Here is a 27157-nt window from a genome sequence, read left to right on the forward strand (position 1 = left end):
TATGGCGTGTCTGAACACGTGCCAATATTTCAACTAAATTACGTCCTGATACGATATCAGTGGTCAACGTGGCGAATGGCGGTCACAGAATCGGGTTCACAGTTTTTATTACAGGGCATTAGCAGCAGCCACCTATGACATCACTTATCACCCAGCGAACAAAGGGAGAGCAGACTGAATGAGGCAGCCATGTGTCCACAGCCTAATGCGTTACTGTGTGTCAGCACACTATGAGCAGACCTCGGCTCTCATATATCTAATGTATAATGACGTCACCACCCGCCACAGGTTTCCCTCAGAACAGCTGAGGACGGCACAGTGGGCGCGGCCTGGTAGACCGGTGGGCGTGGTTTTCTTGACCGTCGTGCACGCGCGCGCCCCCCTTCCTCCTCCCACTCAGGCCTCCTCCTTCTCTCTTGTTGTTAGAGGGAGCGCGTTACGTCACGTGGGCCCGAGGGAGGTGGGAGGAGGAGGAGGAGGAGGCCGGGGCGCGCGCGCGCATACCCCCAGCCTGTTCTCTTGTGTCTATTGTCCGCGCATGCGCGCTGCGGGTCGCTGCACAGACGGGCGGTCGCAGCAGCGGCGGCGGCTGTAGCTGAGAGAAAGCTGCACCGAGAAGGAACCTTATTGTGATTATTCTCCTCCGCCTCTCTTACCCTGTACGGAGTATTTGGTGGACACCTCTACCGTGCTCGGATGCCACTCCCTGTCTGCGCTCCGGTAACCGGGGAGAGGAGAACCTCCATTCACTAGCGCCGAGGAAGAGGAGAACGGACACCATGAGGTGAGACAACCCTGGATTACAAGCTTGTGGCTGGCACCGAGTATGTCGGAGGAGAGAGCAGCTCCATTGGTTGTATCCCTTTAAATTTCCATTTATTTGCCATATGGATGATTGACAGCTCGGCCTCTCATCTCCTGTGATCTTATATACATGATAGGATCCCTATGTACCCCCAGCACCCCCTTACCATTATACTGCACCCCTCACTGGTACCCGTGCACCGTATACCCGGATTACTCCTCACACCTCCATCCAGTCTCCATACTGCACCCCTCCATTATGCATTTAGGCTAGCATTGGGCCTACGGTGTGACTGCCGGGGACTATTGTAGTGCCAGCATGCAACTTCAACCTACTGCACCCCATAGGAGCATGGACGCTATGATGGGGGTGATAGTCGGTTGTACTAAATGTCCGATCCCTCAATCGTCACCCGCCATTGCCCCCTGCCCATACAGTGCACAAGGTACCCAAGCAATACGTCTAACAATCCCCAATTTGGGTTTCATAGTCAATTGACCTACCCTGATGGCCCTACACAAACACGAGGAGCCCATATAGATTTATCTACACCCCTTGCCCATTACAGTGCCCACAATATGCCATTCATAGCCTACAGCCAATCTTAAAGGGATTGTCCGCTCTGAATTTCATCTCATTTTGTCATCTTATATAGACTAACTGTGCGGGCGCCTTATTTCAGGACCCCCATTTATTACAACACCGCTGCAATGTGAGACAAGTTATCAACTGGGGTTGGACTTATTATGGGTCACCTCAGCAATGGTTGCCCAGCGGTGGTAGCGCCACGTATAGAATCCTGAAGTTGCGTCAAACTTGCGCCATGCATCCTAAATTGGGCAGCGTGGCTTTTTTTTTTTAGTGCCTGTATCCTTGGTATTTGGGTTCATCTTTCCTCTTGGACTACTCTACATTGTTCCTAGTTGCACCCCTAAACCTGTGGGATAACCCCTAAAGTACATGAGCTACTGTATATAGGTTCTCCATTCAGGGCGATTACACAAAGACTATCTGCCTGCGCTCTTTGTATGGGTGATAGAAGACCCTGACCTAGGCTGTGCTGTATACACTCTGTATCCTGACTATAGGGCTCTCTCTGTATACACACTGTATTGTCTATAGCTCTCTCTGTACACACACTGTATTGTCTATAGCACTCTCTCTGTATACACACTGTATCCTGACCTGTATACACATTGTATACTGTCTGGATCACTCTCCCTGTATACATACTGTATCCTGGCTATAGCACTCTCTCTGTATACAAACTGTATTATGTCTATAGCACTTTCCCTGTGTGTGTTGTATCTTGACCTGTATACACATTGTATCCTGTCTGTACCACTCTCCCTGTATACACACTGTAATCTGCCTTTGTAGACATTATATCCTTCCTTGTACATTCACTATACCTATGTATCCTGTATCCTATGCCTATGTATCCTGCCTATAGTTCCCTCCCTGTACAACACATTGTATCTTGCCCTGTATACACATCATAATCCTGTGCTCCCCCTGTATATACACTGTCTGGTGCCTATAGCTCTCTCCCTATATACACATTGTATCCTGCCTATATACACTATGATCTGCCCTGTGTACCCACTATATGCGTCCCATAGGACTCTCCCTGTATACACATTGTGTTTTCCTATAGTGCTCTCCCTGTGTACACACTGTATCTTGCCTTATATACACACATCATATATCCGGCACTCTCACTGTATACACACACTATGCTGCTTGCAGAACGCTCTCAGTATACACACTATGGCCTTCCTATATACTGTACCCTAACTATAGTGCTCTCCCCATATACTCATTCTCTTTCCCCTCTATACACACTGTATCCTGCCTATAGCATTCTTCCTGTATACACATTGTATCCTGCCCTGTATGTACACTATATCCTGCCTATAGTGCCCTCCCCGTATACTCATTGTGGTTTTCCCCTGTATACACTCTGTATCCTGCCTATAGCATATACGAATACAAAAGGGCTTTATTGGCACAACTGGAACAACACCATTGGTATTGCCAAAGCAAAGAATGGTTGGAGGTGGGTGAAGGGGTTTGGGGTTACAAGTGTCTTTGGGGTCTCTCCCTGTATACACACTGTATCTTGCCCCTGTAGAGTCCTTGGTTAGGATTCTCCATTTTTCGCAGGCCCTTCCTATTCCCCGTGGCCACTTACCTTGTCTGTGTTTGCTTTACAGCAGGGGGGTTATTGTGTGCGGTACATTGTCCCTGTTCTGTACCTAAAGGACTGGGCTTGGGGTTAACAATGTAACCAAATAAAAAGGAAGACACAAAACCTTACAAAGTAACAAGATTGTCGTCTGAGACCTGTTCACCCCTTCAGCGCTGGCGAGAAGTACTTGGCTAGTTGTCAGTGTAGCAGGTTTGTGGGTGCAGGGAGTCGTCCTCCCCTGGAGATATATATATATATATCATCCCAGCGGGGTCTCAGCAGCCCCCAGGAAGCATATGTCGGTGTTTTCTATATGCAGGGTAATAATTGACTCATACAGTGTGTGGAATTTGCTCTCAATGGATGAGACAGCTGTGCTCAGTCCCCCCCTCGGTCGCTCTCTGGCTTATTCATGTCTAGCAGCAGCGCAAGGGGAATCTGCCTATAGCTTTATTATGGGTGACCCCCTACCCTCTCACCTGTCGGCTCTTTAACCCCTTCAGTGCTGGCGTCTGACCCTGGATGGAGGGGATTATGTGCTGCGTAGGTAACCCTGGGAAACCCCTCTGCCTTTCATGGTCTATGGATCTGCCTATGGTGGATTCCTTGCTTGCCATTATTAGCCATGTACCGTGCATAGCGCTGCGGGTTCTGCGTGATCCGGTTGTGCTGCTGTCGCAAGCATTTCAGAGCAGGAATCCCCCGTCTGCTGCTTGCTTTGCATTAGTGACTGCACCATTCGCCTGCTGTATGCGGTCCTCACTGCTGCTGTTTGCTGGAGGCTCCGTCCGTCTGCTGGGCTCTGTGCTCGCACGTTTACATGCACCCCATTATCATGGGCAGGTCTATGGGATGCCATGCATCACTCATCCGGCCAGTAGTTGCCCTTTATTACTGCCGCCCAGGTGCCCAGGCCCAAAATGTGTGCAATTTTTTTTTTTTTTTTTTTTTTTGGTAATCCTCTTGTTTGTTGCATTGCAGTAGATGTTGCCCTCTGTGAGATCAATACCCTGTCAGATCCTGCCTCCCATTCAGGTGACTCCTGCCGTAGTACAGGAGGGCAGCTGAAGACATTAAAAAAAAACCCCAACCCTATTGTGTAATGAAACGCTATCTCCCGGCTTGCCAGGCTTGCCCTTTAAGGTTAAACAATTGGGTAAAACAAAACTAGCTGAGTGGCGTTCCTGGCGGGCGGGGGATCAGCCTTACAGGCAGTTGCTGTGCCCCTGTGTTAAAGATTAATGGCAAACAGTTGCAGGAACTGCTATAAGGTAACCTTGGAGGAGGCGATACAAGGAATACAAGGAGAAATCTACTAGTGTCCCTCACCAAACCCCTCTGGGGTCTCATTTTGGCCGCAGTGGAAACTTACTTGAAGAAAACAATGGCCACGGCGTCCTATCTTGGCATCGTACTCAGGGTGCCATAAACTGCACCATTGTAGAAAAAGTTTATTCTATAGAGTTGTAGTCTGGAGCTGTATTCACAGTTCTGCAAAGCTGAAGTATCACCGTACTTATTTGTTCAGTGTCTCCAAAGAATTGCATTTGCCTTGTGGGAAGTATAATCTCTGTACATAGGTCTGATGTCAGAAAACCGAACTGCATTTATTTACCTTGTATAGCACCAACATATTCTGCAGCGCTTTACAGACCTTTGTGGTCACTATTCCATATAGTGCTCACTATATAGGAGCTCAGCTAAGCAGGTAGCGTGTATATAACAAGACATTTGCTGACTGGTTCCACTAACAAGCTGTGTAATATAATAGTGAGCGCAGCTCTGGAGTATAATACAGGATATAACTCGGGATCAGTACAGGGTACGTAATGTACAGTATGTACACAGTGACTATACGAGTAGAATAGTGAGTGCAGCTCTGGAGTATAATACAGGATAAGTAATGTACAGTATGTACACAGTGACTGTACCAGCAGAATACTGAGTGCAGCTCTGGAGTATAATACAGGATAAGTAATGTAATGTATGTACACAGTGACTGTACCAGCAGAATAGTGAGCACAGCTCTGGAGTATAATACAGGATGTAACTCAGGATCAGTACAGGATAAGTAATGTACAGTATGTACACAGTGACTGTACCAGCAGAATAGTGAGCGCAGCTCTGGAGTATAATACAGGATGTAACTCAGGATCAGTACAGGATAAGTAATGTACAGTATGTACACAGTGACTGTACCAGCAGAATAGTGAGCGCAGCTCTGTAGTATAATACAGGATGTAACTCAGGATCAGTACAGGATAAGTAATGTAATGTATGTACACAGTGACTGCACCAGCAGAATAGTGAGCGCTGCTCTGGAGTATAATACAGGCTGTAACTCAGGATCAGTACAGGATAAGTAATGTAATGTATGTACACAGTGACTGTACCAGCAGAATAGTGAGCGCAGCTCTGGAGTATAATACAGGATATAACTCAGGATCAGTACAGGATAAGTAATGTAATGTATGTACACAGTGACTGCACCAGCAGAATAGTGAGCGCAGCTCTGGAGTATAATACAGGGTGTATCTTATTCTAGTAATGTATGTACAAGGTTTCTCATCTCTCTCTGTAGATTGATGCTATATATAAAGTACTTGGATCTTGCAGTGATTTGGCAGCACCAGAAGTAAGATGACTCCCCCTCCCCAGAGAAGCTTGTTAGACCAGGTCGTGGTGGGACAAGAGCTCCCTGTGTTACTATGGGGATGCCAGTAAGTAGGTCAGTGAAGTAGTGACTGGTCATCTAGTGAAGAGAAATACATCGACAATGATGGATCTGCAAGTCCTAAATGTAATGCAGACTGAAGGGGGAATGAGAAATTCAGGAACACCCTTTGTAGGGGGACTCGCCATCCGGATCCCTGCTCCCCTCCCCCAGTCTATGGACCTCTTCACAGAAGGACATTGTCCAAACATGTCAGGATACCAATCCTTATACTGTATCTCACTTCAGCGAGAGGTTTTTCCTCTGCCGCGCCATTGTTTACCTGCCGTGTAACGCTGCCATTGCTTTGATCCAAGTTTCTATTGACATATGTTTGAATGGTTTTTGCATTGAGGTCAGATCCTCGCTCACGCCCCTGCCCTCCATTCTGGAGCGATCAGCGGAGGGATTGATCACAAGGTTCTGGCTTTGATCCCAGGGCCCTCCATGTTTTTTGGGCCTATAGTTTGGATATGGTCAATTTCACCATTAAGAGAGCAAGTGAATGGATATGTCTAATATATTCATGCAGCAAATTGTCATCACATACATACACTGCAAGTACAATGTGAACGCTCCCTACGGTGCTATAAATGGGGACCGCACATGATTGCTGGATTCGTCGCACGGCAAACACCCCTACCAGCTGATGGATTTCAATTGGCTAATGATAGGGCCGTCCATTTTAATGGTCACCTCCAATATAGATTTAGACAAAGCCTCATAATGTATATTGAAAGGTTTTGACTTTCTAGTGTGCATTTCAGGGCTAGTTAATCCATATTCACAATCTCTGCTTGCTGTCAGTGAATGGAATCGTCCTTGTTGACAGCTGAGCGTCTACTACATGCATGCTTTATTGTTCTATTCAACACAACAGAAGCCCACGGGGGCTCGGCGGTCTCCTGCCGGGGGGCTCGGCGGTCTCCTGCCGGGGGGCTCGGCGGTCTCCTGCCGGGGGGCTCGGCGGTCTCCTGCCGGGGGGCTCGGCGGTCTCCTGCCGGGGGGCTCGGCGGTCTCCTGCCGGGGGGCTCGGCGGTCTCCTGCCGGGGGGCTCGGCGGTCTCCTGCCGGGGGGCTCGGCGGTCTCCTGCCGGGGGGCTCGGCGGTCTCCTGCCGGGGGGCTCGGCGGTCTCCTGCCGGGGGGCTCGGCGGTCTCTATTGGTCCATACACTATCCCTATGACAAAGCTGAACAAGAGAAGGCCACACATGGGAAGTGTTGTCTGAAGATCCTGGCACTAGTGCAGCCTCAGGCTTCTGGCCTGCAACATCAAACATTAATGGGTAAGAAAGGAGTGTAAGTCACTTCTGCCCCTTACTTGCACCTACATGATCTGGAGCAGTCAGCGTGTAGTCATACTTGTTGCAAAATCCATAAGGGACCGTGTCATAAGCGGGGAGAATGGCTGGCTTCATGAATATTTGAAGCCCCCGTCATTTTCTCGGATTTTTTTTTTGTGTGTGTGTTCCTCATGCTGTGCACACCACTTCCCACTTTCTATCCCCCCGGGGCGAGGACTAAACAGCTGTGCGGTATGAATGAGCAGTGCGAGTGCGATGACATCTTTTTGTCTTTGGTCATCGCGGCTTTTAAATCCTAAGACTACAGCTGTTGTCATTCTATGCTGCGGAGCAGACAGGTGGAGCAGACTTTATGACTCCTTCTTGTCTGCCCATTCACATGTACCCGCGCCCCTTTTGTTTTCTTTTTTTCTGACTATAAAATAGGACTTTGCGGGGCGAGGGGGGAGGGGATGGTGTTTTTACATAACTGTTCACTTCCAAGATGCCTTCACGTCCAGCTCTGGCTTTTGTGGAGTCCCTGCAGTGTAAGCATTTATTTTTTGGTGTTTTTGGATTTTTTTATTTTTTCCAAAATTAGTGTCCTTCTATGGGGACATAGGACAGGCAACCAAATTATCTTCTGCTTCACTACTTTTTTCTTGGCAGTCGGTGACACCCTTGCGGAATATGTGTAAATTGTCGCACTCGCTTGTGATATAGACATGTTGTCAGCTCAGTATTTTACAGCTCTTATGACCTGGAATATCATCAAACCTTAAGCATTTAAACGGATCCCATCATTCAAATTGAGTTTTTTGTCCCTAACACGTAGGAATAGCCTTAAGAAAGGCTATTCTTCTCCTACCTTTAGATGTCTTCTCTACGCCGCTGTTCCGCAGAAATCCCGGTTTACGCAGTAAGTGGCCATTTTCTTGTGGCTTGTGGGCATGCGCAGTCGGCTCTGCCCGAGGCCTACAAGTTTCACCGCCTGCGCTGGAAGTAGAAGCGTGAAGAGGACATTCCTGAAGAAGGTGGAGGCGGCGCTGGAGAGTTCTCTCTCAGCATTGGTGACGCCCCCAGTGCTGTTTAAGCGCTGAGGCCCGCCTCCAGTGCTGCAAGAGAACTAATTTGCATACAGGCGAAAACTGCGATTCCTACGGAACGGCGGTGCGGAGAAGACTTCTAAGGGTAGGAGACGAATAGCCTTTCTTAAGGCTATTCCTATGTGTTGGGGACAAAAAATTTGATCTGAATGATAGGATCCCTTTAAAGGAGAACTCCACTTTAACAACCATTTAGAACTTGTCTAGTGGCGAGGAAATTGTGACACCCCCCCCCCCCCCCCACGCACCTTAAATCCTCAGACCTGTGAAGTCGGGAGCCCGGACCACCGCTGTCTTTCTGACTAAGACTCCTGCTCCGATTGGTTCATGAACGTCAGACAGAAGCCATAAGGATCCTCTAATTCACAAAAAACAATGTAGTGATGAGCTCTGTTAAAATAACTGTTGCAAACTCTACAACTAATTAATTATAATCGTAGAATATAATTAAAAAATGTAACATTTTAGTTGAAATCTAAATTGGTAACTTTTTCCTTCTCCACCCCAAAATTGGCCCAGACACCACAGCCCATCCATAGTTACTTGTCGGCTACTAAAAGTTAAACATTTTTTGAAAATATAAAGATTTTGCAGAGTTTTATAGATTTCCTCCATCTTGTTGGTGACCTCTTTTGTCTTTACCGGTGGCCAATGGATACGACCATAAATGCAGGAACTTTCTATGGCCTGGGACTTGTTTTGTTGTGAACAGGGTAACAAGCAAGGCCACTTCATGATCACGGGTTGTCACTTTTAGGATCTCTTTTGATCACTTATCTGTAGGAAACCTAGCATTAAGTTTTCACTTTCCCTGCAGCACCTCCTCAGGAGAAGTGAAGCATTGCACACTGTCCATTCACATCACTGGTTGTCTATGTAGTGTCGGACAGGTCGGGTCCTCCAGAGAGAGACTTTTTGTAGCTTTTCTCCTGTTCCGCCAATAGATGGGGATTCTGAATAATGGACCTCCCATTACAGCGGGTAATACGAACTGGACACCCCTTTTATAGTTTTAGCGAAAAAATGTGCCGTGGTAGCGACATGGCCATTCATGGCCACTTCTCCTCCCTGTAGAATGGCCGATGTTGCAAATTTTTGTAGGATGACTTCGTTGTGTTTAGACTCTAGTATTGTATTAGGTCATGCCGAAACAGAGACCACTTCAGGCTCCTGATCCAGTTGTGGTACCAAGTATTGGCCTGTTATCCTTGTATACCTGTCAGGATCTTTGATGGCGTGATATTAGGCAGCAGTATATGGCGGGAGGGTGTTGGCTTCCATGTTTTGCGGTAACTTTAAGCTCCGAGCTGCATTAAGTATTGATAAGGCGGCGATGTTAACAAATGGTCATGGTCTATCAGCCAGACTAAGGTAAAGGATCCGGTGTCCACTTGTAACGTGACTACACCCAGACTCCAGCGGCCAATGGGATTGTAACACCACAAAATTAGTGTAAACCAGAAGGAGCTGTCCAGTCTCATTAAAGGGATCCTATCATTAAAACTCAATTTTTGTCCCTAACACGTAGGAATAGCCTTAAGAAAGGCTATTCTTCTCCTACCTTTAGATGTCTTCTCCGCGCCGCTGTTCGGTAGAAATCCTGTTTTTCGTCAGTATGTAAATGAGTTCTCTCGCAGCACTGGGGGCGTCCCCAATGCTGCGAAAGAACTCTCCAGCACCGCCTCCATCATCTTCAGGAACGGGCTCTCTTCGCGTCTTCTTCCGGCGGTGGCTTCAAACTTCTAGGCCTCGGGCAGCCGCCTGCGCATGCCCACCGGCCACAAGAAAATGGCCGCTTACAATTGTTTTAATGATAGGATCCCTTTAAGGTACATGGTGTATTTGCTGCAGGATTTTTACTTGCCCATAGAGCTATAGTATAAGTAGGAACACATCCCCTTAAATGATGTCTGTATGCCCTATTATTATATGGAAGAAAGAAGGGACTAACTCTTGACTACAGCATCAGTTAGGGTTTGTTGTAGTCTGTAATCATGGAGACGCATAGGTTTACATTGGATCTATCAAAAACTGTTTTTTAATTTTTTAGCTTTTTTTTTTAACTTTATTTATATTTCCCCCAGGGGACATGACCCAAGAGCCTTTGTAAGGCCCCCAGTTGCCTTGGAAACCCATTTGCATCCCACAATAGTGCTACAGGGCACCAGTTTGTTGACAGATGGAGCCCCCTCCTCCTCCTCCTGACTATCTGGTTGTTATTGACCGCCAAATCATCTTCGGGGTTAAATGGCGGAGATGGAAGTTCTCTCATTCCGGCAGGGTCTTACCTTTATGTTATGGTGACGCCCACGGATGGGTCACCCCCTGTACCCCTCGGTCACTATGCCGTACATGTACAGGGGGTAGCGTTACAAAGTTCCTGCCTATGCCCGCTATAGAAGGGGTTAAGCAGGCCGTAGATACGGTGGTATGAGACATTGGAAGGGGATTTATCTAAACTAGTGCAAGGGAAACCCTGGGCCATCCGGTTGTTCCGTTTGATAAAGTTTTGATAAATCTGCCGCAGATCACAGAGATCTTGATATTTGGGTACGGTCGCCTCTTAAGTATACGGCGATTCTAACCTATATTTAGCTCCTCGCCGTCTCTTCAACGCGAACGATTGTGCCAGGTTTAGTGTGAACAGTGTCCTCGGACGCCAGGAATCTGCGCTGCGCCTACATCACTTCTGTAGGACTTGATTCAGAGCTGGGCATGAAACTCTTCTTGGCATATGGGCTGAGATGGACGCCCTTCTTGGCGCTGCCGGAGATGCTTAATTTTATCTGAGACACAATAGCCTGTAAGCCGGCAGCCTCCTATATTACCTCTAGTCTGTACAGGGGCACGTGGGGGCTGAGATACAGAAGACGAGGTACCACATGCACCTCTGTACTGTGGAGACATGGCAAACTTATTTTGGCCATTTTTATACTCGTCTATGTCCTGTTCTGAGGGTTTGCTACAATGTGTCGGATCTGTTCAGGTTTTTGCCTTTGAAAATGATGAATCTTGAAACTTATTTTATTAGCAAGTTGCAGAAAAGTGATTTACTGCAGGGGCCACAAATTGAAAGCTCCCGAAGAGCCCATAGTGAAACCCGTAGGCTACATGCACACGACCGTGCTGGGTCCATTGCTGAACGTCACGGGCGGCCTATGGGTGATATCAGTGTGCCGCTATGGACCCATTGACTTTCATCGACGAACCTGGTCCACAATACAAACAGGAAAAGGACGTGTCCGGAGCTTTGCCCTAGACCCTGGCCCCGTACACTGACACATAATACAATGACACGTATGGGGCTATTACATTATAATGGGCCAGTGCGCTCGCCATGAAGAACCCAGCTCATTGACTATGTACACGTTTATGTGCATGGAGCCTTAGGCTGTGTTCACACATGGTGGTTATGACCCAGAGTTCGACACAAATAAGGCAGCCTGATTGTTGTCGTAAAATTAAACATTGGATTTTAAACCCATGTGTGAACGTGGCCTAAGCGGCCATTCATGTGACGGAAAGTGAATAGAGTTTAAGACAGACTTCCACTCCAGTTTCTGGCCGTGTGCATATTGTGGTGGAACGCTCTGTGTATTAGGGGAAGCATTGCTTACAAAGATGAAGGCCTTGGTACTTAGATGCACCATATGGCGGCACACCCACCCAGTAACCACTCCATGTCCCACCATATAGACTCCATACCTTCCTGTGGTGTTATTAGGACATTGTTGTCCTCCCTCTACATTGTCCTGCCCCTCACTAATCCATAACCTCCACCTCACAGGAATTTAGGAGTCGGCAGTGAAACTTTGCTTCCCAGACTCTTGCTGTTTGCTCATGTCGGAGGCGCGGCGCTGACTTCTGACACCGACTATTTACTCGCTGCCAGCCGATAGATGGGAAATACTTTGTATTGTGCTGTAGGATTTCTGACACCCAATGAATCGCCATCCTGCTCTTTGAGCTGGCGCTCCATGTGTCGTCCTCTAAGGAGTTATTCACATGTCACCGTCACGTTGAGGATTTTGCAGCCCCAGAGGTCATATTTTTATGACCCTTGGTTAGGCCTTATTCACATGACCATGTGACTGACGTACGGGGAGGGAATGAGGATTGAGCATGCGCGGCTTATCCTGTTACATCCTTGGCTGAAATATGAGTGACTATAATGGCATAGGACCCCCACATACTGGCCCACCAGGATTAGACACAAATGACACTTTTTGACTCTTTACTAGAGCTGAGCGAGTAGTATTCGATGGAATACCTCGCCGCCATAGGAATGCGTGTAAGCGGCCGAACCCCCTTGGTGTTCGGCCGCTTACACGCATTCCTATGGCGGCGAGGTATTCCATCGAATACAACTCGCTCATCTCTACTCTTTACCAGTCTTCTATTTTTGCAGTTTTCAGTCTTTCCTTCATCGTATTTGTCACTTTTGTGTCGTTTTGGTCAAGGTGACCCTGATCTCATCTGAATATAATGTCGCCCCGAGCAGAATTTTGGAACTATGTTGTAAATGTTTCCCCCCTCCCAGGAGCCAGGCAGTCAAGTCTTGGAGCCATGTAGATATTTTTGGGAGCCTTAGGTATGTTTTTCATTCACAGGAATAGAAGTGACTTTTCCCGTATTAGACCAGAGTCGCCCGTTTGGCAGCGCCCATGATACGCACCTCATTCCTGGGACGTGTCCAGTTTCCACTGTCGGTGGCAAAATCCGAACTTTTCGTCAATTAATTCAGGGATCTATTCTTGGCTGTAACGCCATAGCTATTTTTTTTTAGATTTAGCAGGTCTATGAATGACTTTGCCGGCACTGACGTGAGGACGTCTAATAAAATCGAATTGATTCATCGCAGAGTCTTGTGACCGGCCGTCACGCTGCTGCGGGCATTGTCCCTTTCTATTAAAGGAAGCAGAGACCAAAAATGTCTCGCAAAAATCTGTGACGGATTTCTGCATTTTATATTGTAGAGTCATCCAGCTAGCCACAGAAGTTGCGCCATATGGACAGTCCACCATATTGTGCCCTCTCAGATCATATGGACATCATAGAGGGGCGTCCTCTGCTTGGTACATCTCATTTAGCCAGATCAGTCGCTGCAAGGAGGAACTCCTGCTCCGGAGGACATGAGGCAGCCGTATATTGAGGTTCCATCTGCTCCTGTATTGGGGAGGGGGATTGTGATAAGCACAGTGTGAACAGTCACCTAGCATTTGTCACATAAACATGGTCATGACCAGCATCCTCAATCCAACACATCTATACTTTTTGTGACTGTCGCATATCGCAATACAAAACCGTAGAGATTCATTGAAATTTTTGTAGCCCTCGCCTCCGTTTACTACCCTAAACTACCGGGGATGGTGGCAGTAACTCCTCTGTTACCGTAGACCACCAGGGATGGTTGCATCAATTCTTCTACTATCCTAGATTCCCAGGGATGGTAGCAATAACTCCTCTGTAACCCTAGACCACCAGGGATGATAACTCCTCTACTACTGTGGTGGTAATGGTAGCTCTTCTACTACTCTAGACCACCAGGGATGGTAACAATAACTCCTCTCCTACCCTGGTAATCCAGGTATAGTAACAATAACTCCTCTGTAACCCTAGACCACCAGGGATGGTAACAATAACTCCTCTGTAACCCTGGACATCCAGGCATAGTAACAATAACTCCTCTGTAACCCTAGACCACCAGGGATGGTAACAATAACTCCTCTGTAACCCTGGACATCCAGGCATAGTAACAATAACTCCTCTGTAACCCTAGACCACCAGGGATGGTAACAATAACTCCTCTGTAACCCTGGACATCCAGGCATAGTAACAATAACTCCTCTGTAACCCTAGACCACCAGAGATGATAACTCCTCTACTACTGTGGTGGTAGTGGTAGCTCTTCTACTACTCTAGACCACCAGGGATGGTTGCATCAACTCTTCTACTATCCTAGACTCTCAGGGATGGTAACAATAACTCCTCTGTAACCCTAGACCACCAGGGATGATAACTCCTCTACTACTGTGGTGGTAGCTCTTCTACTACTCTAGACCACCAGGGATGGTAACAATATCTCCTTTCCTACCTTAGACCACCAGGGATGGTAACAATATCTCCTCTCCTACCCTAGACCACCAGGGATGGTAACAATAACTCCTCTCCTACCCTGGTAATCCAGGTATAGTAACAATAACTCCTCTGTAACCCTAGACCACCAGGGATGATAACTCCTCTACTACTGTGGTGGTAGTGGTAGTTCTTCTACTACTCTAGACCACCAGGGATGGTAACAATATCTCCTTTCCTACCCTAGGCCACCAGAGATGGTAGTAATATCTGTTCTACTACCCTCTACCACCAGGGAAGTATCCATAAATAATCCTCCCCTTCTCTGAATCCTAAATTTACATATGTCTGAATATCTGATACTCCTTCACTATAATAATGGTACATTACCGTACATATTGTATTCTGTGGTTTACTGTTCTTGCAGCCATGTTTTAGCGCTCGCTGGATGTAATGTCTGTTCTTAAAACTTATGTATTTTGGGTTACTTTTGTCTGACCACACACCCTGTCCGTCCCCCCTCTTTCCTGTACCGGTCATATACGTGGCTATCTCTTTATATATAGCGGTGTCGGGCTGGTCTTTGTCTATTTTAGTCGTTGCTAGGACGTTTTGTAATCCATACGTAACTTTGAGAAGTTGCTCGGTTCTGGACGGAGAACGCTGACTGTCGGCTAAAATTTCAGCCTTTAGTTTATTTTGGGGAATGGGCACATTCCTGCTCCCTGGCGCTCGCAGTACATGAAACGAGAGCATCCTGCTCAAACATGGTCCGATTTAGACTTACGAGACTACGGTCTCTTAAAGGGCCATACCCCAACATGGATACTGCCCCAACGACACGGGCAGGACTGATGGTTGTCAGAATACACAGGTACAAGGTGGAGCTCTGCCCCCTTCCCCTGAGCCATCCTGTGTTCTTCGGGAGTATTGTTTAGTCTGGATGCAATTGTAGCAACCCTCAGTCGTGAGAAGTGTTAGATCTGAACACGTTTTCAACCTTCGGATCTTAAATGGATTTTCTCCTCTAACACTTAGGCCCCATGTAAATGACCAAGGGGGGCTTCCAATGCTTATAGAGGTGGTCCTATCCTGCTCTGTGGCATCAGAACCGAACCTGCACCATTGAAATCAATGTGGGGCGGAAGACTCTTGGATGTCTCCCGTGCACGTTCTGATGCTTCACCCTCAGCCTGCACACAGGGCATAGGGGATAATCGTCTGATCACTGGGGGTTCCGACCACTGGGACCCCATTAATCATGACAAATGGAAACCCAATGTCCGTTCTGAATAAACGGGTGTTAACTTGCATGGCTATGCTCCCAATATACCACCGTTCCATTTATACATAGCATTCAGGGACCCCCTGGTCTTGTGATCTGAAGGGGTCACCAGTGATCAGACACTGTGATGGTGATTAAAGGGAATATGTTGCCAAAACCAGCATATCACCCCAGCGCTGCAGATAGATAGGTTACTCTCACCTGACCCAGCATATCACCCTAGTCCTGCAGATAGATAGGTTAGTGTCACCAGAACCAGCACATCACCCCAGCCCTGCAGATAGATAGGTTACTGTTACCAGAACCAGCATATCACTCCAGTCCTGCAGATAGATAGGTTAGTAACACCAGAACCAGTATATCACCCCAGCCCTGCAGATAGATAGGTTACTCTCACCTGACCCAGCATATCACCCTAGTCCTGTAGATAGATAGGTTAGTATCACCAGAACCAGCATATCACCCCAGCCCTGCAGATAGATAGGTTAGTGTCACCAGACCCAGTATATCACCCCAGCCTCGCAGATAGATAGGTTAGTGTCACCAGACCCAGCATATCACCCCAGCCCTGCAGATAGATAGGTTAGTGTCACCAGACCAGGTATATCACCCCAGCCCTGCAGATAGATAGGTTACTGTCACCAGAACCAGCATATCACCCCAGTCCTGCAGATAGATAGGTTAGTGTCACCAGAACCAGCATATCACCCCAGCCCTGCAGATAGATAGGTTAGTAACACCAGAACCAGCATATCACCCCAGCCCTGCAGATAGATAGGTTAATGTCACCAGCATATCATCCCAGTCCTGCAGATAGATAGGTTAGTGACACCTGAATCATACAGTGTTATCCCCTTGTGAATTGCTGCCTCCATTGCCGACCTATTGCCTTTTTTGTCAATTTGCAAATGAGCTCTGTAGAGCTACAAGGGGGCAGCCATTGCTCCAAAGACCTCATTTCATAGTAACGCCAAAACACTGATATCTTGGCAATGGAGGCAGCAATTCACAAGGGGAAAACAGTAAGGTTAGGGTCACCCGATTCAATCTGCCATGGGATATGCTGGTGTCTGTACGTATAGTGCTCCATCCCCTCGTGGTGCACACAAGTGTATGGGCCATCTGCTGGTCCCTGCACAGCTGAGCATTCAAGAGCGCTGCTCTGCAAGGAGACATCAATGTACTTCTGCATCTCTGTTCCACTTTGGATCCAGGTGGTCGAACCCCTAAGCGACAACCACTTAAAGCAGAAGGTTCCTGTTCAGTGACAACAAGCTGAGATTTTGTCTGAAACCCCTCCTTAGATTTCTACTCTTTCATACGAAGTGCGACTCCCCGGCGTGTCTTCAGATCATCTTCTGGCCATGTCTGTCGATGGTTTTCAGATTTTTCTTCTTTTTTTTCCTGCTTTCTGGAAGCGTGTATCGAGAAGTGTTATTAATAACCTCGTATTAAGCCTGGATCTCAGTCTGCGCTGACATCTATGTGGGCGATTCCCTAATACTCCCCAACATACACATGTCTCTGACTCATAGTCCTACAGGTGGCTTCTCCTTTTCTTCCAAAACAAAAGAATGAAATGTGAATGTTTTGTGGCCCACACTAAATATAGCGTACGGCCGCACGTGTGTAATATACATGCCGAGGGGGGGGGGGCGCGCTTGTGGTTTACAGGCGGCAGTCTGTATATTCGGTTGTGACATGAGGGCGCGCTGGTTTTGTGGTGTCGCTGTGATACACTAGTGGGAAACCGCAAAGATTGTGATCTGATAGTAGTATCTCAGGAAAGGAAGTAGGGGGGAGGGGCGATGCCTTATTGCATATCTGGTGGTCGATGACCAGTCTAGCACTTTCCATTTTGCCTGCTTTTAAAAAATACATTCATATGGTTTTTTGTTTTTTTTAATACCTTGCCCTCTCCTATACAGTCAGCTAGCACTAATGTTCATTGCCTACTCACAAATAAAGTGTACATTCCCTTAAAGGGGGTCTGTCACCCCAACCCAAGGTATCATTTTAGCCCCATAAATAGATAATTAGGGTCTCCTGAATCTAACGGTGTTTTCCCTTTGTGAATCGGTGTCTCCATTGCAGAGATCCCCTTCTTATCAGTATGCAAATGAGCTCCTTGGCCAATGGCGGCCTCCTTGTTACTCTAAAGAGATCCTTATATCTTGGAGACGGAGGCAGTGATTTGAAAAGCGTAAACACAATTTGGATCAGGTGAATCCTAACTTGTCTAATGGCGAGGCTAGGTTGATACGTTGGGTGCTGGTGACACTCCCTTTAAGGCCATATATGTTCTAAAATGTATTAGATAATGCAGTGATTTATTAATGTGATTGATAAACTTCTATCTTGTGTTTATGATGCATTGTAGCACTTTACGCCGTGTCCTAGTCGCTCAGCTGATACGTATCGCAGCCCGGTCCTAGTCCCATATTATTCCTGACGTGGAGGACGGGTTTTGGAATTTGCGGTTTGAATCGAAATGAGAAAAATCTCATTAAACTAAATATAGACTGTTTTATATCCTTGCAGCGAGCAGAGCATCTGCCAAGCACGGGCGGCTGTCATGGTTTATGACGATGCCAACAAGAAATGGGTCCCCGCAGGAGGGTCGACAGGATTCAGCCGAGTGCATATTTATCACCATACAGGAAACAACACGTTTCGGGTGGTGGGCCGGAAAATTCAGGATCACCAGGTAAGGGGCTGTTATTATTAAATTGACACTTTTATTTTGCTTTGTATGTATAGCACCAAGCTGTGCTGGAGCGCTGTCCAAGAGTTGTCGTCATTCACATCGGATCGTCTACCCACAGAGCCAACTTCTGTCCTATATTGTAGACTTCCCACTGCACCACTGGGCACACTGGTTAAAATTTTGGATGAGTCCTCTCCTATAGCGTACTCCATACAGTACATTTTCAGAGACTTTTTATAATTCAGTTCCTCCTGGTAGTTGTAGCTGCTTTCCTCTTGTAGGAGGGTCAGCTCTTCCTTAGGATAGATCAGAGGAGAGCCCAGCTGATCAGCGTTCACATGAGTGCTGTAAATTTGGGCAGAGGCTGTGCTTGGTATCTTGACTCAGCCCATTTACTTGAATGGGACCAAGCTGTGATCAGGTCATGGCACTCATGAATGTGATGTCTCAGGGACTGTGAAGAGGAGATGGCTCTCAGAGCACCTTTGACCCCAAGGATCTTCAATTGATGACCTATCCAAAGGATACGATAAAAGTCCTGGCAAACCAGGGGCAACACTGGCTCAGTGGTTAGCACTGCAGCCTTGCAGCACTGGAGTCCTGGGTTCGGATCCCGCTAGGAACAACATCTGCAAGGAGTTTGTAGAATGAGAGGAAATCTATGCAAACCCGGAGAGAACATACAAAGACATACTGATAGGACAAAAAAAAAAAAAAATTTACGTTGTGATCCCAATATGGGCCTCACCATCTACATTTAAAAAAAAAAGTGTTCTGGAAAACCCCTTTAATAACCAAGCATATTGCCATATATTGGTTGATATGGTCATGTTATCACAGCCTTCCTGAGTGGTATACTTGCCGCTCATGGAGTGCTGTGTATCCCGTGATCAGGAGGCCTCTGTCTTCTGTATGGGGATTTTGGCTGTTTGACAGTCTGCTCCCCTCTTCTGCAGCTACATGGGTTCTGGACAGCTGTGGACTGACATTTAGAAACCTCTCATTAGTCACGTGTGGACCCTCTGACGTTGTAAGGCTTTTAGGCAATCTAGAAGTGGTTAACGTCATATAAACAGGATCTCTACGCTCACTGATTGTCACTGTGCAGAATAGAAAGGTGATTTATTACACCCCTAATGGATACATAAAAGCAGGACAGAGAATGGGATCAGGATACAGAACCTGCAGATCCTGTAATGGGTACAAATATTAGGACTATGAGCAGGGAGGTGTCTGGACAGGGTGGGGGGTAGAGCATAACCCGATTAACAGGAGGAGCATTGCGGGGATAATGGTCAAGGGAGTGACAGAGTGCAATTTGCAAGATAGGTAGATGGGTAGATCTTGTGGTTACTCATTAAGACTATGGCCCTATGTAGAAGGCTGTGCGATAAAGCTCTGCAGGAAAAAATATGGCGCTAACGCATCACGGTTTTTCCTGCAGCGCTTTTCACTGAAATTCTTAACTGTTTTCCTTTGACTTTCTGCTTTAATACCTATAGAGAAACCGCCGGCATTTCCATAGGTATAATTGACATGCTGCGATTTCCAAAAAGGCAACGCTTTTGAAAATCGCAACATTTGCACTGCGGATAGGTTATTAGTGGAAGACCCATGGGGATCCAGCATCCGTACACCCCCCCCCCCCCAGTGGTTCAGCAGTTTGTGGTGGCAGCGGTTCTTCTCTGCGCCGATCCCACTTTACAGACCGTGTGACATTACGTTCATTGGTCACAAAGCCCGATTGGTTCTCTGTCCCATTCAAGTAAATGGCTTGAGATGCGATACCAGGCGCAACCACTATGCAATGTGTAGCACTCTGCTTGGTATGTACTGAAGCGGTCGTACCACACACTCAGATGCTGCAGCCTCTTCACAGAGCTGATCGGCTGGGGTCCTGAGTGTTGCACCTTTACAGATCTTAAATATAGGTCATCAGATAAGTACCAGAAAACCCCTTTAACAGGAGGGGCACTGGCCTTGTATTGTATAGAGTTAGAAATGGGTAGACGAAAAGCTGACCCTCCAACAGACTGAGAAACGCAGCTCTAACTTTCAGGAGTAGCGGTAATTATAAAAAAAAAAAAAAAAAAAAGAAAAGAAAAGGGATCCCCCTTAAACCTCTTTAAAGGGATCCTATCATTAAAACACATTTTTTTTTTTTTTTTTTTTACTAACACGTAGGAATAGCCTTAAGAAAGGCCATTCTTCTCCTACCTTTTAGATGTCTTCTCTACGCCGCTGTTCGGTATAGATCCCATTTTCGTCGGTATGCAAATTAGTTCTCTCACAGCACTGGGGGTGGTCCCCTGCGCTCAAACAGCACTGGGACGTGTCCCCAATGCTGTGAGAGAACTCTCCAGCGCCACCTCCATCTTCTTCAAGAACTGCATCTTCTTCCAGCGCTGGTGGTGAAACTTCTAGGCCTTGGGTAGAGCCGACTGCGCATGCCTGTGGCCACAAGAAAAATGGCCATTTTCTTGTGGCAGGCTTGTGCAGTCCGCTCTGCCCGAGGCCTAGAAGTTTGAAACCACCGCCGGAAGAAGATGGAGGCGGCGTTGGTGACGCCCCCAGTGCTGCGAGAGAACTCATTTGCATACCGATGAAAACCGGTATTTCTACCGAACGGCGGCGCAGGGAAGACATCTAAAGGTAGGGGAAGAATAGCCTCTCTGAAGGCTATTCCTACGTGTTAGTCACAAAAAATGTGTTTTAATGCTAGGATCCCTTTAAATTGTGTTGCAACATTTCCCTGGAGATTTGTGAATAAAATGACAACTGTGTGTTCTTTCCTGTAATGGGATGGATCCCTACTGTGTCTGGGACAGACCTTATTCACAAAGAGGAATAACCACGCCAGGATATTGACTTATTCATTCATTTCCAGGAGGAATAACAGAGGAACAACCCAAGGCAGATTTCTAAGAAACTGTTTCTTTCCCATTTTATCTGTATATTAGACAGATCTATATAAGGCCTCCATAGACAGGTGTCTTGGGGTTGCAGATGTTGCTGCACCTGTCCCAGTATTTGGTGGGGCCTGGACTTTCCCTGCTACCAGTAAGCACATGGCCTGCTGAGGTTTGCCGCATATCAGTGAAGGCGCACAAAGTTCCCCACGTGTTCCTGTAGGCAGAGGCCTCTTTGTTATCAGCTCAGCGAGGCGTCTGTGAAGCGTGCAGACGTAATTGTGTGTGTGTTATTACAGCTGCGAGAGTGACGTGGTCAAGGTAAGTTCAAGGTTGTGCGGCGCGGAGTGGAAGGTAACGCAGCGACAATGTAAAGCCGTAGGCGAGTGGGAGAGACCGAGGAGCTGCTCATTGTTATAACGCTAATCATGAAGTTACATTGCTGGTTTTAAACCAAGATTTTATGTTTAAGATTTTTTTTTTTTTTTTTAAATTCTGTATCATTTTATCCTGCAATTTTCCCTCTAGCCACTAAGCCTAATAATAGCCTGACATTTGCTAATTATGTAGGTTTTCTTTGTAGGCGTGTTGACTTTTACATCACGTACAGGATTTCAATAGACGGTAACTCCTCTATAGATAACACCACCGAGCCGTCATGACATCACTACTGACAATAGATGATGTCACAGCTTGGCTCCTCCCCTTCTGGGCACAGCTCATTTCTAGAAAACTCTCCTATAGACCTCAAGGAGTCCACATTTTAATCTTGGAAGCAGATTTTGGGCTCTTCTCATACTGTACTCCACAACACACTTTGCCCTAAACCCCCCACCCCATATATTCCTCTCTCCAACCCTCCGTCCCTTTACCCTAACACTTTCCATCATGTATCGCCTGATTTGCGGTGGTCCGCACGAGCGTTCTGTATGTCTGCAGTAGTTTTCTTACACTTTTTCTTTATTCCTGCATAGGTGGTCATCAACTGTGCCATTCCCAAGGGGCTAAAATACAACCAGGCGACACAGACCTTCCACCAATGGCGGGATGCGAGACAAGTTTACGGGCTCAATTTTGGGAGCAAAGAAGATGCCAATGTGTTTGCAAGTGCCATGATGCATGCCCTAGAAGTGCTGAACTCACAGGAATCTGGTGAGCAAACCTTTTATGAAGCCTGTCTGTGATGCTATTTTGTTTGAATGCAGATTTGGATGTGACTGGAGCATTAGACCAAATCCATTAGAGTGGGTGTATAACAGGACCCTACACCCGGGAAGGCTAGGGTGTGGCTGTATGCCATGAATACAGACTGATTCTGTGGTTTTACACACCCCATAGTTGACACTTTATAACCGTCACGACGCACTGCTCATTGATAACAGGAGGCGTTTGTACTCTGTTCAGACAGAAAGCTGAGTTCAGTCCTGTAATGCATCAGCGGTAAACAGCAAGCAAATGGCGGTCTACTAGGTGCATATATATACCACATCCAGGATCCGCCAGGGACCGAAGCGTTTGTACTGTCACTTTAGGTATAAATAGAGAGGAAGGTCTCCTATAGCTTAAAGGGTGTGTCAGCAGAACCAGCATATCACCCCAGCCCTGCAGATAGATAGGTTACTGTCACCAGAACTAGCATATCACCCCAGTCCTGCAGATAGATAGGTTACTGTCACCAGAACCAGCATATCACCCCAGCCCTGCAGATAGATAGGTTAGTGTCACCAGAACCAGCATATCACCCCAGCCCTGCAGATAGATAGGTTAGTGTCACCAGACCCAGCATATCACCCCAGTCCTGCAGATAGATAGGTTACTGTCACCAGAACCAGCATATCACCCCAGTCCTGCAGATAGATAGGTTAGTGTCACCAGACCCCAGCATATCACCCCAGTCCTGCAGATAGATAGGTTAGGGTCAACTGAGTCACAATATTTTCCACTTGTAAATTGCTGACTATTACAGAGATATCACTGTTCTTATAAATAGGTCAGTTATGCTTTGGAGCAATGGCAGCGCCCTTGGGGTTTCAACATTCTGGTGACACTAACCTATCTATCTGCAGGGCTGGGGTGATATACTGGTTCTGGTGACAGTAACCTATCTATCTGCAGGACTAGGGTGATATACTGGTTCTGGTGACAGTAACCTATCTATCTGCAGGGCTGGGGTGATATGCTGGGTCTGGTGACAGTAACCTATCTATCTGCAGGACTGGGGTGATATACTGGTACTGGTGACACTAACCTATCTATCTGCAGGGCTGGGGTGATATACTGGTTCTGGTGACAGTAACCTATCTATCTATCTGCAGGACTAGGGTGATATACTGGTTCTGGTGACAGTAACCTATCTATCTGCAGGACTGGGGTGATATACTGGTTCTGGTGACAGACCCCTTTAACATCAGTACATGAAAGGAATTACAAGAATACAGGAATGTGTGTGTAGACTTTCAGTATGTCACTAATCCTTGTTGCGTGTGATCTGGTGTTCGGTGACTCCGGTCTTTCTCTTTGCATCAATTGTCCTACAGAGAAGAGACTCTTACAAGTTTCTGTGTTTCTGGCTCATGTGACGACCCTCCAGCTCAGTGATAGTGGTCATGGCCACGCTTGGTGTTTGCAGGGACACGATGTATAATACATGGATGTAACGTTCCAGGAATGTGGGATATCTCGCTCTGAGTGATCTTCTATCTGTACCAGGGTGTTGGGGGGGGTGGGGGGGTGCAGTGTAGTTTGTGCGTATACAGTAAATTGCAAAAGTTTTAGGCAAGTGTTGTAAGAATACTTTCCTAAATATAAGGGTTTATTTTTGGAAATGAAGAAGAGAGAAATGTAAATCCCATCAATATTCGGTGTGACCTTTGCCAGTTCTTCTCGGTACTTGCAGACAGTTTTTGGCAGAGCTGAGCAGGGTGGTTGTTGCCGCCGCCATCTTGGAGAACTAAGCCCAGATCTTCTGTGTATGTAGGCTTGGTCCAATCCGTCTGTCCATGTCATCCCAGACAGACTGGATAATGAGATCAGGTCTATATCTGTCGGGGCCGTATCATCACTTCCAGGACTCCTCCAAAGGGCAAAGGTCATACCAAATATTAATGGGATTTACATTTCCTTCAGTTACCTGTAACCATTCTATCTGTGGGACGGGGTGATCTGGCGGGGTCTGGTGACACTCCCTTTAAGGCAATGTTCCCCACTGAGCACATTGAGGTACGGAGGGGCTGCAGTTAATCCAGGCAATGTGGAGTATATTTTGTTGTAGATTTTGCTCCAGGGCCCCGGGATCTTCAGGCATCACTTCCTTGTTGTCCTGACGAAGCCCCCTCCTGTCCAGGGTCTTCTACCTCCGTCAGACCTTACAGAGCGGATTCGTTTCCCTTCCCGGCGGTGAGCTTAGAATTTTGCGCACGTTGTCTGGTAATGCCTGACCGGACCTGTCCTCTGTTCTGAGATTCAGGAAGAATCTTAATTCCTCTACGTAATCTCTCCCCAAGCCACACTGATGTAATCCCACCGCAGGGATGGAAGGAGACCTTCTCCAAACGCTGTCTGGCACACGGCTGTAACCAGTGAAATCCGAGAGTAGCGGCGGACGCTGGTTCTCCCCAGATTATGCGGCGAGGGGATTTAAGGACAAGATGAGAGGGAAACGTTAACAACCCAACGTTGTATTTGTTTATTTCTGTAATTGCTTGCAGTTTTTTTGGCGTTGAGCTGGAAATAGCCCGTTTTTTTCCGTACCTATACTGCCCTCCTGTGGCCGCTCGTGGAACGAATTGAAGTTTTATCAGCCTAGTTTGGTTTTTAGGATGGTCTGTTGCTTTTCTGCCCCTACAACAAAGACTAAATATAATATTATTGCAGGTTACGTCCCTAGACGTCTCTTCGTAAGACTAAATGAAAGTAATATTTCCGGTTACCTGAGGTTCTCCAGGCCCCGTGTTCGTTTTGTAACCCTTTTCCCAACGCCAAGGAATTCTTGTATTGAACCAAAGCCCAGAACGAAGCTGCTGCCATGTGGCCTCATGTCCTGTATTCAAGGATTATGTCCCTGTCCTGTTACCCATAGGTCTCGATACATGATGGGATAGGTTATCATGAAAAATTAACTGGAAAATCCCAGTTTTAAAAATGGCAATTTGGGCATTTAATTATTTTTTTTTTGACCCATTACAGCATTTTTTTTCCTTTTATCCCCCCCATTCCCAGGGGGTTTATACGTGTGATAATTTAACCCCTTATACCATAGATTTCAATACCACTATACTGCAGTCTATGGTAAAATCCCTGTATAGTGATATGTCTATGGTAGTCTTGTTAACCCTTCATATCAGTGTCACATCTCTGATCACAGGCACTGCCACCAAGTCTCTGCTGTGTAAAACAGTAGAGACCCCACAGCTTTGGTGCCCACATGTGTCATTTTGATAAGAGGATGTTCCCATGTCAGGAATTCTTAGCGTGTTTACAGGATATGACACATGTCTGATGGGTGTCTGTCCCACCTTATCGGTCTGGTGACTAGCTGTCTTAGTCTCTGTACTGTTCCATGGTGGTGCGACCATGCTTACCTCTAGTCCTAGCCATTACGGCTTATGGGATTTTCCCATAAGTGAATTTCCCAGATTGTCGGACCTCTGTTTTCCTTATTGATAAGGAATGGTTAGACGGAAGGATTGTCTTATGAGGATGAGAGTCGTAATGGAAAGCCGCTTCTGTAGAGACCTGGTTCCTTCCAGACCCCCAGCATTTATCTGTATGAGGTAAAGCGATCTCTAGTGATCACGGCGACCCTGTTTGTATGGAGCGGTGGTCGGGCTTGCATGCTTCACCTCCATTTAAGGGGGTTTACACACGGAGGAAGTTGGCACTGATTCTGGCACAATAACTTGCGGCAGAATCAGTGCTGAAAAAAACCCCGCGGAAAACGGAACCCATTGAAGTCAAAGGGATTTTTTTTTTTTTCAGCGCTGATTCTGCCACAAGTTATCGTGCTAGAATCAGCGCTAACTTCCTACATGTGAATGCTCCCTAATACTCAGGTACTCCTGGAGATGGCCTGGACTCCTCTCCTTGGCAGTCCCACCACTCCATTCACCCGGGGGCGGTCTGACACTTACGTCCTGTGGATAGGGAATTCATTTAAAGGATTTTTCCTCTTGATGATCTGTCCTTAGGTTAGGCCACAGCACGTGTCCAAATATGGCTCCTTCAATCAGCTGATCTGTGGGGGTTTCTGGTGTCAAACCCTCATCATTGTGATATTGATCATCTATTGTATGGATTATAGTCCCGGACAATCCCTTTAATTTGTGGTAGCGTAATTAAAAAGGACCTTTCACCACTTCCACCAAGTCTGTGTCCTTCAATAGCCCCTCCATCACTGATTTCTCTAGCCCTCGCCATTCCTGACTAATAATTTGTCAGGTGGGTGGTTCCTGACTACCTGCTCCAGCCTAGCACCGCCCAACTGACAGTAGAGAGCGTTAGGGGGTGTTCACATGGAGGAATTTGACGCCGATTTTGGTTTCCACCCCAAAATCAGCAGCAGATTCCTCCCTGATTCTGCCTCGCATTGTTTTCCATGAGAGGCTGAGATCGCTGCACGGCGTGTAAGAAATATAAAATCCATCTGGGCGGAGTCGGTGGTGAGATGTCATCGCGGGGAACCGAAGGCCGGAAGATGAAAAGAATCCTCCTCCAAATCCTCTTCACTTTCCGCTGTGTGAATGGATCCTTATTGTACTGAAACTAAATAAAATAAGTTCTTGGGAATGGTGGGGGCTAGAGAAAAATTTGTGCTGAAATCGGTGGAGGGGCGGCTATTGAAGGATGCCGTGAATTTGGGATGGGGGTCCTCTTTTAAAGAGCCTGTCCAGGATTTTAAAAAAATGGCTGCCCCAGGAGGACAGTCCGATAAGATAGACCTTCTAATTGACTCTCTTGGCCCCGCTTTCTAGGCCATCAGACGGTGAATTGAGTTTTACTGTACATAATATTTTATTCCTGATCCATAAATGCATTTTCTTATTTTAAGAATCACACGATCGATCTCTGGCATCCATTTAGCCGAGT

General features: G+C 46.9%; 1 protein-coding gene across 4 annotated transcripts in view; it reads left to right on the plus strand.

The window, feature by feature from the left end:
- Positions 1-564: 564 nt before the first annotated feature.
- Positions 565-27157, plus strand: part of ENAH (ENAH actin regulator) — a 49142-nt gene continuing 22549 nt past the window's right edge. For all 4 annotated transcript variants that reach the window (XM_075267113.1, XM_075267112.1, XM_075267115.1 and 1 more), the window contains exons 1-3: positions 565-784; positions 17999-18164; positions 22048-22225. In XM_075267113.1, coding sequence (XP_075123214.1) covers positions 780-784; positions 17999-18164; positions 22048-22225 — 349 coding nt within the window. In that variant the 5' untranslated portion in view covers positions 565-779. The remainder of the gene's footprint in view (positions 785-17998; positions 18165-22047; positions 22226-27157) is intronic.

The sequence above is a fragment of the Leptodactylus fuscus genome, chromosome 3, assembly GCF_031893055.1.
Source record: "Leptodactylus fuscus isolate aLepFus1 chromosome 3, aLepFus1.hap2, whole genome shotgun sequence".
Classification (NCBI taxonomy): domain Eukaryota; kingdom Metazoa; phylum Chordata; class Amphibia; order Anura; family Leptodactylidae; genus Leptodactylus; species Leptodactylus fuscus.